Source organism: Juglans regia, chromosome 16 (assembly GCF_001411555.2).
Source record: "Juglans regia cultivar Chandler chromosome 16, Walnut 2.0, whole genome shotgun sequence".
Taxonomy (NCBI): domain Eukaryota; kingdom Viridiplantae; phylum Streptophyta; class Magnoliopsida; order Fagales; family Juglandaceae; genus Juglans; species Juglans regia.
The window spans coordinates 11,753,705-11,771,498 of NC_049916.1; the positions used below are offsets into that span (position 1 = coordinate 11,753,705).

The 17,794-nt window shown below is 36.4% G+C and overlaps 1 protein-coding gene across 1 annotated transcript; it reads right to left on the reverse strand.

The window, feature by feature from the left end:
• Nucleotides 1–9,222: 9,222 nt before the first annotated feature.
• Nucleotides 9,223–13,659, reverse strand: LOC109005539 (PHD finger protein MALE STERILITY 1). The gene is made up of 3 exons (XM_018984533.2): nucleotides 13,346–13,659; nucleotides 12,500–12,788; nucleotides 9,223–10,704 (listed from the first exon to the last, which is right to left on the reverse strand). Exons 1-3 carry the CDS (start codon nucleotides 13,638–13,640, stop codon nucleotides 9,324–9,326), a joined length of 1,965 nt encoding a protein of 654 aa, XP_018840078.1. The 5' UTR covers nucleotides 13,641–13,659; the 3' UTR covers nucleotides 9,223–9,323.
• Nucleotides 13,660–17,794: the final 4,135 nt, after the last annotated feature.

Consider the following 17,794-nt stretch of genomic DNA (forward strand, 5'->3'; position numbering starts at 1 on the left):
GGTATTATAGGAATTATTAGAATTCTAGGTTTTGAGGATTTAAAATAGGTTCTTAGGTTCAAATATCAAAATACATGATTGATTGAAAATTTACAGAATTTACGTGATTTTTATAGGTGACGATTAATATTTATTTGGCTTTGTTGAGGAATTTTGAAAAATTAAAAAAATCCAGGTAAGCGGGGTTCCTATACTAGATTTGCATAAAAATAAAATGGACTCAGGTTGATTTTTGAAAATATGCATGATTTGTTATGAAAAGAGATTTGAACTACCTCAGTTATTTGTTCTGCATTACTCATGAGATTCTGTTTAAGAATAAAATATTTTCTGGCATGACTGGTGTAGACATGAGCTATTTTGCATTTTACTTCTGAATTGTGTAAAAGAGAGCGAATACGAAAGTTTGTGCATAAAATTATGTTTTGTGATTTCTGAAAACTCTGTTCTATTCTGAAGATATTCTATACTCTGATATGATGTGATTTCTGAAAACTCTGTTCTGTTCTGAAGATATTCTGTACTCTGATATGATGTGATTTCTGAAAACTCTGTTTTGTTCTGAAGATGTTCTGTATTCTGATATGATGTAATTTTTAAAAACTTTTGGCATGACATTCTGAATCGGGATGTGGTTTGTGGATGGTGACCTATTTGACCTACCACGGGTGCTAATAGTGGCTTCTGTTTGGGTTGGTACCAACTGTTCTGTTTCTGGTGCACCCACTTTGGAAACAAAGTGGTTTTCTGGTGGTCTTTCCTGTGTGCACACTCGGGGCTCCGAGAATAAATAAAGGGAAGATTCACATTCTGTTTCTGCTCGGTTAGCTACCGGGATTTGCACAACCCTACCACGGGGGTTAAACATGGCCTCTGATGCGATATGATGCTCTGGTACGATGGTGGTCAGTTATGCTATGCCAAAAGAATTTGAATAAGAATATTTTTGAACTTTCGCTCTGATATTTTTATAAAATGTTCTGACTCTGCATTCTGAAAATAAAAAGTGTTTTGTTCTGCATTATGAAATCTGTAAATGCTCATGTTTGCATACTAGTATATGTTGTCTACTTACTAAGTTGTTGATAACTCACCCCTATCTCCATAATATGTTTCAGATAATTTTGATGCAACAGCTGGAAATCAGGAATAGGGAATACTTGCAAATTTTGTGGATCATAGAAGACTATGTGCCCTAGGGTACAATGACTTTTGGAGAGTCTTTTGGTAGCGTTGATATTTTATGTGGCTTTGGTATGTTGAGTATTGGATATTTTTAGTCCTTGTGGAAAAGTTTATCTATATCAATGAGACACCACTGATGTGCCCTTATGTAAGAACATAGATATTTGTGTTGAACAAATAGGTTAATATGTTATGGAGATTCTGGTTTATTTTAAAAGTATTATTTGGAAATGATTTTTTTTAAGTGATATGAGTTAACTCTCCAGACCCTCTGGGACGGGGCGTTACACATGCTAAATTTCAGTTTCAATTTAAGTTATGCCAGTTATGTTATATTGTATGTCAAGTTATGCTATGATTACTTATGATTTGATTATGCATTTATACTTTTACTGCCATGCATGCATCATTAACCTGTGTGGAAGTTTCCTGTTAACTTGCTAAGATTTGTAATCAAATCTCACTGTGGTAGTCCCAACTACCATTCCCCTCGAATGGTAGATCTTATTACAGGATCTGAAGGAGAATTGAGAATCGACCAACTAGAAACGATCGACTAAGTGATGGTGCGACGTAGATGGTAGTACAATAGTTACCTAAGGTTACTACTTGTATTTGTGGAGCTCAATCTCCAGCACTCTTTTGATCACAACCATATGGACTATTATTGTGATCTCAGTTGTTTAGTACGTCATTATGTATGAAGTATGTTTTAAATATTTGGGATATTTCGGTTTGGTGCATAGTATTGCTGAAGAAAAAAATCATCCGCTGTGAATATTGCATAATGCTAGATGTATGTTAGGAATATTGCATCTTATATGTCATGAACGGGGGCAGGTAACCTTGTGTTGCATGTCTCGACGCTTCAAATGTCCGTCCGATCCCAAGCGGAATTTGAGGGCGTCACAGATTGCAAGGTCAGAATGCATCGCTGGCGATACACATAGTGATGAACCATTCCTAAAGAGGCTAGGTTCTTCTTCACTCGCCACAGAAAGTATCATTGATTACAAGGGTTGCTGGTTTGCTAACCCTAACACACGAGGGTTACAGTGTGTAATGGCCATTAAGGATGAGGTTAAGGACATGAATGCTATGAGGTTAGGGAAAGAAAGGCTCTTTAATGCTTTGAGGTAATGTTTATGTATGCTGTAAGGTAATGTTTTCTCAAGAATGTATTGTTAATTGAAAACCCTAGATTGTCATTTAGGTTGTCTTTATGTTTTTCTCACCCCACATGAGGAAGTTTACGAGGATGCTGCATAGGAAGATGACAACGACAATGAAGCTTAAGGCAACGAGAAAGAATTTTATGAATTTTATGACTATAGTTTTAACGAAATTGTAGAGATGCTGCTTTTATTCTTAATAAGTACTTCAAACAATTTTATTTTGAAAGATTTCAATTTTAATAAGTACGTTATTATTTCTTTTTAAATGTGTATAATCTCTTATACTTGGTGCAAGAATGTAATGTTTTAAGTTTAGTAGCATCCAATTCCCCTAGCTTTACAAGCCCTAGAGGGAGTTCGTACATTCATCCTAGTGTTGAAAGAAATCAAGGAGCAAGGAAGCTGAAAGAACTCAAGAAACAATTTGCAAGAACTCAAGGAGCAGTGGAGTTGAAAGAACTTGTGTGAGTTCACCACTTACATGCTAGTGGAGTTGAAACAAAACAAGGAGCTTTTGGACAAGTGGCATTCGTCCTAGTGTTTTCCCTTGGGGCGTGCATGTGCTATTTATAAAGAAAAAGGTTGGATTGATGAGGCTCTGTAATGACTGTAGAAATTTGAATAGAGTAACTGTTAAAACAAGTACCTACTACCCAGGATCAAGGACTTGCTCGATCAGTTACAAGGAGCCTGAATCTTCTCTAAGATTGATATTTGTTCTGTGTACCATCAATTGAAGATCAAGGCAAAAGACATGCCCAAGACCGATTTCATAACTCGTTATGGACACTACGAGTTCTTAGTGATGTCATTTTGTCTAACTAACACCATAGTTGCATTCATGGATTTGATGAACATGGTGTTTCAAACCTATATAGATCAGCTCATAGTATTATTCATAGATGACATTCTCATATACTCTAAGAGTACTAAGGAGCAGGGGAAGCATTTGAGAATTATCTTACAGACCTTAAGGGAAAAGAAGCTACATGCCAAGTCCAATAAATGTGAGTTTTGGCTTTAGGAGATCTAATTTCTTGGGCATATTGTATCTGGAGACTTTATCTCGGTGGACCCAGCCAAGATGGAAGCAGCTATCAACTGGCCAAGGCCAACTAATGTTATTTTGAGAGCTTTCAATTTTACTATTACTCTATTTTTACTTTATAAATCTATGTAATCTTTTATGTCTTGTGCAAGAATGTAATGTTTTAATGTTAGTAGCATGCGGTTGCCCTAACTTTACAAGCCATAGAGGGACAGGATGTTATAATATGTCATGCCACCGATATACTTAAAAGATACGCCTTATCCATGCACATATTAATATGCACATACATTAGAGACTTGAGCAAAACAAATTACCAATATGAATTTTATACATTCTAATTAAAAAAAATACTAATGAATTCAAACATCATATCATAATGGTATGCATGATGGTTCAATAGATAGAGGGCTTATATTCCCAACTAGTGGGAAGGCAATAAAAGCTTGGGCCACATATTCAACATGTACATGCATTTAACACTAACAATTCAATACATCACCCATATATTTAATAAAAATTAAATAATTTGTATAAATATTAAAGTAACTAAAAAAAAATACACTTGGGGGAGTATGATACAAGTTCCAAAAATAATTTATCATTTCTACAAACATTTTAGAAGGAAATAATTTATAAAAAATATTTTTGAGACTCAAACTAAACAAGCTATCATATGTATGAATTTAATAGACAAAACCATGCTCACACATGCCAAAAGTGTCAAAAACTGAGCTATATTCTAGACTAACAAATAACATTGTCTCTTTTACATGAGCTGCCTCGGAAAGTGAATGTCACTGCCCCGTGCTTGCTGTTTTCTTGTGGCGCCCCCAGCCCCCGCTTGAGATTGGATGGTGACTGAGACACCGAGATAAGTAACACAAGGCTATGCACCCCTTGTACATGACAAATAATATGCTATGCACCTAAGTACACTAGCAATATGCAATAGCGTAACAGCAGAAAGTTAATAAAATTCGGATAGACTAAGCAATTGCAAAGCACATGGCACCATACTAATAATATTACCCCAAACATTGTCCAAACGTAAACATGAGCCATAAAGGCGTAATATCCCAAAAGCATAAAGCATAGTTTAAAATTCTCAAAACACGGGATTTCCTAAAAAACAACATAAATCCACAAAAGTTGACCATAAGTATTGTTGTCTCTTTTTTTCTTTTTCTTTTCAAATACTTAAACTCTCGTACTCATTAAAAAGATTCGAGCTTCACACGTTTTTCTAAAGCCTTATCCTTGTCCCGGTTGTTACCCTACTTGAACTCCACAATAAATTCAAGTACACCAGTGATCTCCCGGTCAATGGCCTCGAGTCGCTCCTCTCCGGAGGAGGAGGTGTCGTTCTCTTCCTCTTGGTCATGGTCGTCGTTTACTAAACCTGTCACAACTTCTACCATTCCAATTGGAGAATGGTAGTGGAAACTACCACAATGAGATGTCAAGATATCTCAGCAAGTAATCACGCAATATACCACAGTTAACACAAGCATACAAAAGGTATATCATGAAATGCGTGCATGGACATGTACTTAACTTATGCCTTTGACTAGAACTTGACTTATGCACTTGACTATTTTTTAAAAAACTTGTAACAAAGACTTGAGCTTTTCATAAAAACTTCATAACTTTTTCTTATTCACGTGAACTTATTTAGAACTTTTCTTATCAGAATATATCACAAGATTTACATCGAGTGATCCTTATCATATCACGAGATTTTTATCAAGTGATCCTTATCTTATGAGCTCTTATCTTATCCTTGTTCAGAGGGTGGACACAATACGGTTCCCCTTAGCATTATGTGTTCCTACTAGTTACCACACCATCAGCGGTTTGTACACCTTGATGAATATGTCATAACAGAGATTCATAATAACTTGACTTTACTTCATCAGGTTACATCCCTTATGCAGCCACTAGTGTTAGGCGTTTCCTCATTCCAGCATCCTTTGAAAAGAATCTATTTGAGACTTGTCGACGGTACTTTGTCGACCCAGGAGTTACCACTCCATTCTTAAGCACTCAAGAGTGGAACAGAGGAGTTCCACTATGACATTCCCCCGCCCTAGCATTTGGGGTCTTGATAATACTTTTTCTTTGAAAACATTTTTCTAAAAACACTTCTTTGAAAACACCTCTTTGAAAACACTTCTTTGAAAACACTTCTTCCTCAAATGCGTGTGACATGAGACTTAAACATGCTTACCCATCAACCTCATAGGATTCTCTCGCAAAAGCCTTAACAAAGTCCTCTTCCATCACCATGCAAATAAATACATTTCTAGGCCTTCTCATTGATGAAACAATGGGCTAATGACGCAGATCCCATCTATCTCCGATAAAGGAGCGAATAGAATCAAGAGAGGGCCTCTGGCATAAGAATTTCAGAACCAACGAAAACACAAACCACTGTTGAACGATCAATCTCATCCTTCGAGAAAACCACGCATGCCTCCCTGTCTAAATTTTTATGAGACTAAAAAGGCACCACCACCTCTGGAAGAGGTTGTGGAGATTCAATCAGCGTATCAACAAATGAACGCTGCTGTGGCGCTACCACTGAAGTGACCTGGGGGCCACCAATGGCTACCATGCACAACCCTAGACGCACATGCAAACTGGCAAGCCAGTATCGCCAAAATAATCGCCCGAAAATCGCCAATCAGCCTTCGAAGGTTACGGAGCCTTTCGAAACTTGTTGCCACATTTACACAAGAGAGGAGTTGAGAGAGAGTTAGGCTGCGTTTGGATGTTGAGCTAAGCTTAGTTCCTTATGAATAGTAGTGAATTATGTGGGACCATCTAAACCGAGTTTAAAGTGAGTTTGAATGTTAATATGAGTTTAATACTTTTTATGGGAAGTTGAAAAATGTTGTAGGTCCCACGTGTAAGGAGGTTTTGAGTTGATATGAGTTTAATAATTTAAGAGTTAGGTGTTTAGATGTTAGGCTCAGCTTAAAATTAGACTGAGCACTACTGAGTCTTGCAACCAAATAAGCCTTAATGAGGTGAGGCGTTGCACAAGAGAGGACTTTAAATTTGACCGAAAATTTGAGAGGGAGTTGAGGGCATGAGGCGCCAAGTTGAAATTTTAGACCTCTTTGGCTTTTGATAATTTTATTCAATATTATTAACATGTTATTTATTCACACAAGATATTTTAGTAAAAAAATAATTTTAAACAATATAATTGATTAATCACATGTTATTTATGCACACAATATAAGAGGAAATTTATTAATCAAATGTTTTTTTTAAATATAAATAATATTATTTTAATATACAAGTAAAAGTTAAGTTAATATAATTTTCTGTACAAGACTAATAAATTTTTGGCGATCAATTATACGTTATAATTACAGGGGTAATAATTAAACGTCAGAAAAATTTCTATTTTACCGGCACAAGAAATAAGCGTTGGCAGTAATTTATATTTATCGACGCATACAAAAATGCTGGAAATGTAAACGCCGCCAAAACTTTTTATTTACTAGCGCAAAATTAATAAATTAGCGGCGATTTTATAAACGCTAGAACTATTATATATTTTTGCCGGCGTAACAATGCAAGCGCCAGCAAAACTTCTTATTTATCGACGAAAAAAGTAAGCGCCGGCAAGAACGTATATTTATCGGTGCATAGGAAATATAAACGCCTGTAAATTGGCATTTTTTTATAGCGCATTAACATAATCAGCTGCCCTGTCCATGAACTCCCTTAGAGTCGAGGGGTTTTTCTGGCCAACTCGATTATGAATGGACTTCGGGGCCATATACCTGCCAAAAGAGCGGCTAGGGTGATCTTCTCATCCTGATCATCCTTGATCAGTTTCTCCTTGTTGAATCATGTCAAATACACTTTCAGACTTTCCTCTTCCCTTTGCTTAATGGTGGAAAGATAAGTGGCAGACTGTCGACGTCTCTTACTTGCCATGAATTGTGTTAAAAATTGCTTGGCCAATTCTTTAAAGTTGTTAATAGATCCTGGTCATAAAGTTCCAAACCAACCCCCTACTATTCTTTTTAATGTTAACGGGAAGGCACGGCAAGCCAGCTCTCCCAGTAAGCCATGGAGAGTCATGTGTGCTTTCAAATTTTCCAAGTAATCTACAGAGTCTCGGGATCCATCATACATGTTGATCTGTGGAACTTTCAATTTAGGCAGGTGTGGTACCGCCATCACTTCCTAGCTGTAGGGAAGATTAGTCCGATTCAGTAGCTACTCTACGGAGGAAGATCCTCCCATTTTCCTTGCCATCTCCTGATATTTATCTACGAGGTTGCGCATCTCATCATGTAACCTCTTCTTTTCAAACTCCTAGACGTTCATACCTCTTGTGCTATGTGCATCTTCTTCTATCTGTCCGTTGTGGATAGGTGGTGTAACAGTATTCTACCACTTTAGCTCTTCGTTCTCCTTCTGCAGCTGCTCAACCAATGTCGTCGCCTTTTTCAACTTTTATTCAGCTTCTGCTAACCTTGCTTTTATGCCCGTGGTATTCATCTCTTGGTCATTGGTTGCTTGAGAAAGCGTGGTACGTAGTTGATATGTGAAAATCACATTGAAGTTTGTAGAGATCCCACAGATGGCGCCATTATTAAGGACGTGTTTCACACTACCAACTACATGGATAACCTGCAATAAATAAGATGGCGGCACTGGGTGCCTGAGGGTACTCCGATGCTTAAGTTAGAGGAAAATGTTTTCAATATAAGTATATGAATGAATCTCAATGTGTTACATTCAGGTGTTATTTATAAGAGTACGAATATGTTGATAACGACTAACTCTAGAATTTATCTTGGATAACTCTCGAATAAATCGGTAGGATAGCTTTCCTGATCCATTGGAGATGTTATCTATTCTTTATGTTATCCATCACATGGTTAAAGATTCAATCTTTGGACTTGCAGAGCTGATTCGATTCCTGAGGTCTCAAACTTGGGCCTTTCCCAATGCCCTAAATATCCCTTCAAAGAGTGTTCAATCAACGTAATGGGAATTTTAATTTTTACCTATGAGCATACGCCTGGCAGCCTCCTTCTACCCAAAAGAAAGAAAAGAACGGAAAAAAAAAAAAAAAAATCATAGATTGCGAATGGGTACCTCAGATTTGAATCGGTCTCCACAAAACCGTGCCTCATCAACATAGAATGGGTAAAACCCAAATCTTAGTGGTGACAGGATAACAAGGTGAGAGGGACCCAAATCCGTCCCTAACATTTGCTCATGTTACCTTGGATTCGTTTGGCACAACAAATACACCCTCCATGTTGCCAACTAATGAATGAAAATGGAAATGAATCCGCGAAAAAGAAGGAGGAGGTACTCACTGTCTGCTAGTAGAAGCCGTCGACCATGAATCCACGACCAAGGACTGTTGCGACTGTCGTGGGTGAGGCTTAGGGTTCGGCGTCAAAAGAGGGGGTTTACGGTTCATGCGCAAAGCAAAAGATGGATGGGGGCAGTTCTCTCGCAGTAGGTTTTTTCTTTTCTACTACTCGTAGCATTTCAACACCAGTTACTAAACGCACTGTTTTATCAAACACGATGGAAGTCGTGCGCGTGGCCTACACCATTGTGTCTGTGTTCAGAGTTTTTCTCTTTTAATAACACTCCAAGAAAAAGTTTTCGTAGAATCTAAACACTGGGCTTATACGCGCACTCTTGGGAAAAGTGAAGAACTATCTCAAGTTTTGTTCCTCTCGTACAGCACGTGTAAGACAAGGATGAAATTATAAATTTCGCGTCAGTTAATTAGCTGGATGGGAACAATATACGCCAGCGATGGAACTCGAAGTGATGTATTAATTTGCATCGACGTCGACTCTCAAATTTACAACTAAATAACAATTACAAAACAACTCTCACGGAATGAATCCCAGTACTCACTAAGGTAGAGAGGGTAATAGTACGATTTCCTGCTCGCATCGGTTGCATAAAAATATATGTGGAATTTCAACAGTATTTGGAATCCGAACACATCGGGTGTGCTGCCAAACTTCGCAGATATCGCAGGAAACCATTCGTTCCCCATCCTCGTCTTTTGCTCCGCAAGGGCAATCCACAACATGGCTATTCAGACCACATTCGTATATCTGTCCATTCATGATTCCCTGCTCTTTGGTGCTGCCCTGAAACACAAGTTTACGGCCAACTTCAACTAACCCAAAAACCAAATCTGTTCCATTCGCATTCAAATTCAACACTGATTCCACAACTAAGCTCCTCAATCCCCAATACACTTCCCGGAAGTTCCTCTGCACTTCTTGCTTTAGTTCATCAATGGTGGCAATGTTTTTCAGCGTGACACACTCGTATGGCGGCATTGCTTTCTCTGTACCTTCATCCTGTACCTCTCTGTTGCTCCTCAACAAAACCGTGCAGTAAATATTTAATTTTCCTTCGAACCCCAGTTCAACTTTGAAAGGAAGGTCTCCACTGTATTCCTTGATGAGGTATTTGGAGTCGAGAATTATCCTGGAAGCCACCGATATAGCTGAAAAAATCCCTGCCCCCAGCGCTGGCTTTTGGTCTTTAAGAATGCACTTGTACAGGTAGGATATGTCTTTCATTAATTGTAGGCTACTGATCTTGTACCGTTCCTTGACTCTCTGACTGGTCATGAAAGAACCCTCTTGATTTGGTAACACATTTGAGATGTCTTCTAAACAATACTCAAGAACTTTTGTCACTGGATTTAAGCTGCGACGAACCAAGTAATTTCCAACAATATGGTTTCCCAATGATTTTAACACAAAATCTAGCAAACCGGTGTCACCAATATAGGCCCGAGCAGCATCCCTAACTTCTTGCCTTGAAACCCACCTAAACTCGGCCCTCTTCAATGCCTCAACTATCACTCGTGTAGCCATTTCAACCCTCTTCGGCGACCATCTACAGGTGGTTTCAGCCGTGATTCCCGAGTTATAGGTATCGATCGAATTTTCGGTAGGAAGACGAGACTTGAGCTCTAACATGAAATTGAATAGGTCGCCAAGGGTGACTAAGGAATGATCTGATAGTGCTTGATATCTTGAGAAGATAATGGGAATTTCATGGTTGGAAGTGCCAAGGTGGTGGATTAATAGGTACAAGGGCATGCCTTGTATTGCTTCTATTGCTTTTTGGTACATTGATCGAGTAACGCAGAAGGTTCCACTCCCGAAATCGTATCCCCACCGGCCGAACCATGGCTCCCCGTATCCTAGTCCGTGTAGCAGCCTTAATTCCATGCCTCTCTTCTGTGAATTGTCATTCAAACTCACTTTCCTACCGAATAAGATCGAAAACACTTCAAAATCAGTCTTTTCTTTTAATCCTAGTACTAGAGCCTGACCAAATGACAACAGAGGGTTCTGGAAAAAAAGCAAAAAGCAATTGATCATAGCTGAAGTGGTTGAGCCAAGTTATCGGGAACTTAGCTCGGTATGCTACTGACCATGATCCGAGGATATTGCAAATGCAAGTGGCATTAGTTCAGCTAAACATCCAATTGGCAAGAATGTAGACAGAAACATGGATCTTACTTTTTATCTTTTTGTTTTTGTTTTTGTTTTTTTTTTTTTTTGGGCTTTTTTCTCAAATATTGCAAAAATAACCAAAATGTTTGCTGGCTGATACATGAAGTATTTAAATCGAGGTTCGCGACATCTGCTCTTAACCTTCGTTTCTTCTTCTCTCCTTTTTCCCCCTCTATTGAGGCCAGTAAAGGAAGGAACCCTCACCCAGAAAAAGTTTAGAACAACGGCTCCTTAAAACAAACTAGAGTCTAGACTCTCAGGACTATTCATCCGGGTTAGATTTTTTTTTGAAACCAAGAAAACAGGATTTTGGATTTTGGGTTTCGGCTTAGAATTATTCCGAGCCGGAACCCAGGTTGCAAAACCGGGATACACCCGGTACGTTCATTTTTTTCTTTTTTTAATTTGAATGTTATGATCTGGAAATTGTTGTCCATCTCTCATTTATCTTTTGTTGTCTGAATTTTAAGCATAAGGAGTTCTTATCATTTTCACTTTTGAGAGACGAGACATGGATCATATTAAATATAGTGTAGACATATAGCAGGTACTTTGTTTGAAAGTTTTCCATATTTTTTTAGAAGCTTTCTATCTTCTGAATTCCTGATAGGTAGAATTTTACTTTTTAGTATATTTGCATTTAAAAAATTTCCAAATAAAAAAAAAAAAACTTAAAGGAACAAGAAAAAAGAAACACATTCAAACTGAAAAATAAAATAAAATATCTGATACCGAATTGTAAATTTGAGTTCCAAATTTAAAATTCAGATTCATCCAAATTCTGCCCAGATTTAAAACTCGAGTTTCAATCCAAATATATCCGAATTTTCAAATCGAAATTGGGCTTAACAGTCCTAATCTAAACCCCTTTTTTTCCCTACAAAAAATATGGTTCACAGTTTCCTCACCAACTACTACTCGATCGATTGTCATTAACAATCACAACTTTGACCCTGTTTATAACTTGACGTCAAAGGCCCCACATTTGTATAAATTGACCATTAATTTTAACATAAATATGTAAAACAAAGATACTCTTAACAAAAATCAACATCAAATTATTACGACCGAGTTCTTAATTACACATCTATATGACAACTCACCCGTTAAATCGAACTTTTCAATATGATTTGCTCCTTAAAGCACTTTGAGAACTCCCCTCATTTAGTACGGAAATATGATAATTACCCTCCACCCACCTCGGGAGCCACGACCAGAGTTTTTCTGAAAGATTCATCTTAAAGGAATAAAGTGGCGAATTTTCTTAAATTGGATTATCTTGGTGTCTATGATTTTTAGGCATTAATTTTTTTGGTTTGGAATTTCGATGTTATGATTTATTAGCAATATTGTTTGTTTAGGTTTTCCTCCTCTATAAATGAAGGTTTGATTCAATAAAGTTTGGAAGTCCCTATCCTCCTTTCAATAAAAAAAAAAAAAAAATCATCGTAAGAGTTTTATAATTTCTTTTTATTGTTTTGCATGTTTACCTCATGATATGTTTTACGGAAATTACGTAAAACATATTATTTAAGAAAACTAACCTTGCTCGCAACCCAGTGCATAAACGATCCCAGAATTCCATGATGTGGTGTCCAGCCAAGTCCGAACCCATTTCAACACCATTAACAGACAGCAAATGTCCGTACCCGTTAGAGTGAAAGACACCATGCATGATATGGCCCTGTAATTCCAATAAATTTGACTTACCATTGGCTGAGCCTGCCCTATTGTTATTAGAGTTGCCTTCGCAGTTCAAGTATGCAGCCACTGTGTCCTTGGTAGGCAACAAAAAGTGATACTTCTTGTTGCAAATCATATGGTGCCCCCAGCCTGCGCTATTATAAAACCAAATTAAGTACCATGGGTGTTACATTGAATGTGGATAAAAATCTATTTGCAATTTGCCTATTGACCATGACGTCCCTTACATGTGGACCCGACTTTCTTTTAATGAGTAGACTCAAAATATGAAAGAGAAATTATACTTGCAGTCGTGAGTGTAAGCGCCGTGCAGTCGCTTTGAAAAAAGTGAATAAATATAAGACTCACATGAAAAGAAATTAATTTTTTAATAATGAACTCTACCCTTCTTCAAAGCGACTGCAAAGCGTTTGCCCATTCCCCGATTATATGCAGCATTACTCAATATTTCATAAGTGTAGAGTTAGAGTTGGGATTCATGATTTCTGTTTTGATACCACCATCATGTAAAACCACTAGTCCAATAAGTTTAAACTGTTGGAAAAATATAAACTTAATTATTTATATTATATCCTTAAAAAAAATAATCTCGTATTAGCTAATATATTAGGAAAGTATTGCCGTTTTGATTTTTTTATAACTATAATATATAAAAATGAACGTGGATCGAATGAAAAGTACTTTACCTACGTATTGACAGTGATTGCAGTGACGATTGAGGGATGCTTCAACCGGTTCTTCAACAACAAATAGAAGGATTTGGACGGGATGGTGGCGATGGAATTCAAGCTGAAATGACCAACTTGGAATTTCCCTGCTGGAGTTAGTCTCCGAATGACCAAATTCAAGAAGGGCTTTAACATTTTCCCGGAATGGCCCTATAAACTCAACCGGATAACCAGGCTCTCCAAAGCTCTTGAATCTGAAAACCCTCTCTCCTCTCTTTCTTTTCTTGCTGCCAATCAGGTCCAGGTGCGACATCTTGATGCTAACAAAAGATAAGAATGCGAAGGAAAGATAATTCTAGAGAGTTATAAGGGAAGCATGAAGCAATTAAGATAATGGTGAAGTCCAAGCATGCTAAGCAACTAAAACAGCCTTTTACATATAGTTGATGGTCACACGCATGGTGCCTCGGAAATAAAATTGGAGGAGACACAAAAGAGCCCCCATCCGCTTCTACGGCTCGCTGTCTGCATGATTTGTTACAAAAATAGCTCCGTTGCAAATCTATCGCGGCAAACAATGCCATGAATGGCATCTTGGTGTAAATTAGAAGTACCATGCATTCCATGATGCAACTATCCCACCATTAGAATGCCTTTTTTCTCCGGGAATTTCTATGGTCAGCTGGGAGAATGTTGATTTTGTTTATCCTCAGGAAACAGATCATATAAACGCTACATTTCTTGGCCAACTACCCCTCTGTAAAATGTTTCAATACAACTATTTTTTGTTTTCCCTTTTTACTTCTTGTTGTTCTTAGCGATCGAGTACATTTCATTTTTACCATTAGTAGTGGGAGTCTTAAAATGTTAAATATATTTCCAAACTCAATATATAATGATCGATTAATGCGAACATCATGTTAAGCTAGGGAGTGCATTCAACTTTGTGAAATTAATGGTAATATATGTTTCAATTGTAACGCCCCGGTCCCAGATGTCCAGAGAGTTAGTTAGCTCTTATTACCTACAATCATCTCCCAACAACTCAATTAATACATTCCAATTTCTCTAGCTAGCTATAAAACATAAAATTTATTGTTATGAACCAATAACTCCAATATAATTACTCTAAGATATGATGAAGCCTCATAATAGCCGTCAACCTTCAAAAATACCATCAACAGAACCAAATAAAACTACTGCATAAAACTCTCCCAAAATCAAGGTGCCCTCTATGAACTTATTCCACTATGCTCAAATGGTCTTACCCATGCCACCTATTCTTGATCATCAGGTTAAACATCCAAATCATCTGAAAATATTGTTAAGATAAGAAATGAGTTATCAACAATTTACTAAGCAGAAAACATATACTAGTATGTAAACATGAGTCTTTTTAGAGAGTTCATAATGCAAAAACAAAACATTTCAGTTTCATTATGCAGATCTCAAAACACATGTTACTAGAATATCCGAGCGACAATTCAAATGTGTAACAACCCGCTAGAAATTTAAAAGTGGAATTTCTATTGGTTTTAGGAACTTCGTGAAAACTTTATAAATTTTCACGAATCGACCAGTCGTATAGGTCTTAGTCTGTCAACATAGTCAGTGTTATCACTCACTATAGTGTCATAAGTGAGATTCTAATTATTTGAGTAGTTATAAGTGTCAGAATGTGTTATGGTCTGCGCCACTAAATTCAGTTGAATATTTAAGATTTTATGGCGTAATAAGTTTATTTTCATATTTTTGGACGAAACACCTGTCTAAAACAATGAAACTATTTTTAGAGGCACTTCGAGGTTGAATTCCGGTAAACGATTATCACTGTAGTTTAATATGAATATTTAAGAGTTTTTAGTGCTAAGTTTATGATTCATTTTTTCGGAATGAATAGTAACCTCCGTAAGTGCACCAATTGCAGTGTTTCAAAATTATAGTGTGGAATGTTCAAATTAGATTAGAGAATTTTTATTTGGACACTTGGCAAGATCTTAACCACACTTAGTGAATATTATTAGATACTTGGCACCATGAGGAATGTTTGATGGATTTGAAGGAATTAAGGTGTGAGATCATGCCACCTAAGCAAAAACTTTATTCCATCTGACCAATCAAATTGTGTCAAACCAAAGATAATTTCCCCCTGGTGAAATCCTATATGATTGGAGTCCAACGGAGAACCCAAAAGCATAGTTGAAATCGAAATCCTAAATGGTTTTATCCAAACTATAAAAGTTGACTTCCAAAACCTAAATGAATCAGTTTCTAGCATTGTGTTTAATCATTTGATTAAAATACTTCTACATGCTATTAATCCTTTAAATTTGTATTAGAACATCATTATCCAATCTTGTTAACCTTGAAAAATTGATTGGGTCAAATGATATTGGATTTGGGCTTGATAGCAACCCAAACCCTCTTAAAACTCCAAAATTTAGGCTCATTCGGTTTAGGCCTATTAAGGCCCAAGAATTTAACCACATTAGCATTGCTTCTTGGTTAAGTTTTGCACCCCCACTTGGCTGGCCATATTTTTACAAAATAAGGGCCTAGAAGGTTCTTAAAGTACAAAACTAAAGGGTCACCTCAATCTTTCACTTTTACACTCCACCTTGAGAAAATATCTTAGGCTGATTTTTGTTTATTGTAATGGGAAGAAAATGCCAACACTCAAGCTTTCTTTCAATTCTATCACTTTCCATAACTTGTGTAAGAGGGTCTCCGTCCACTTCCCAAGAAAAGCAACCCTACTTTACACTTTTTCTTGATAGAACACAAAAGACACTCTCGGATAGTTTTTTTTATCTCTTTTTTACGCCTGATTTTAAGCTTTTGTAAGTATTTTAGCACAAAGTTACCTTCATGAAAGTTTTTCCTTTTGGAGTCTATTTTATGTGGATATCTTATTTATTCCATTTGGAGATCATTTGATCGGTACAAAGTGGTTTAGACTCTAGAAAGGTCATTCTGGACGATAAACTAGAGAGTGTGTTATATTTTGGAGTTTTTGACCAAGCTAATGAATAGATCTTGGTCCGAACTTTTTATGGAGTACTGTTAACATGTGTATATGATTATTGGTTGAGGATATGTTGCATGATTAAATTTTTGGTGAAAGGTTTTCTTAGATCTAGAAACTTAGAAATTGGAAGAGGAAAAACAATTTCTGTTTTGAGAAAGTTTAAATCTTTTATGGTTTAATCTTATTCCAATGGCTGTGATATTTTTATTGGAAGATCCTAAGCCTCTTATATACAGTTTAGAATGTTATTTTGAAGATATTTGATATTATTTTTGAAGAAATGAAATTTTATGCAAGGAGATATTCGGTTAGGCCAAAGTGATGATGTTCTTGGCTAAATTTATGTTTTGGTTGATGTTTAACCATGTGATCTAGAGTTTGAAACTTGGATCTGTTTTGGGAAACTTTTTTTAAAGCATGTGATGTTTTGGTTTGAAGATCACATCTTTATAAGTCATGGATCAAGAGGTTGATCAAAATAAGTTAGAAACAAAAATCTGTTCTGAACTTAGAAGAAAAACCAAAGAGTTCAAGTATGGTTTTAGTGATTTTGATGACTTTTGTTCATGATTTTAAACATGATTATTCTGAGGAATATGTTATGAGTATATTAGAAGAAAAATTTTGGTTTAATCATGAGTTCTGAAATTTGAAAGAATTGCAACAAAAATCAATGGAAATAGCCTATGTAAGTTTCGGCCTTATAGAGTTTTAATTGTTGTGTTTAGTTTTAAATTTTTCTGAATTGATATTTGAGCTTGGGACAAAATTTACATGAGTTATGTAAATTTTGGTATTTTTGGATTTAGGATGCAAAATCTTTAAGTTAAGGGTAAAATGGTCATTTTTCCACATGTAGAGGGTAAAATGGTAATTTTACTCTAAGTTGATATTTTTCCAGATTCCTAATTGTTAGTGATTAAGTTCTAATTTTTAGAAATCGCTACTTTTAGTTTCTCGTTATCACACTTGAGTTTTGTGTAGAAGCGCAAAGACTGAGGTAAGTTAACTTTTAACTTACTATCAATTTAATGTGTATAAGTGATAAGTAAGGAAACTAAAGTGTATGTATGCATGTTATCATATGTGCCTTGCCAAGTCATTACATATTTATCTGTTATACAGAATTTATTCTGTCACGTATTGCTATACATTGCAAGTATGTCATGTTAAGTTAAGTATGTCATATGTTACATGTATGTCATGTCATGTAGTATTCATTGTTGCAAGTATGTCATCTTTAGTATGTTGTCTGTTACATATTATGTCATGTTACGAAATATTTCTACCTCAAGTAAGTCATATCTTTTGAGTTACGTTCAAGTCAGTTATTTCTAGGATACTCACGATGTAATCATTATGATTGTCTAAGCATCTCCATTAGTAATTCACGCGAGGTACTTCTGGCGAAATCATTTTGATTGTCAGAATTCAGTTCA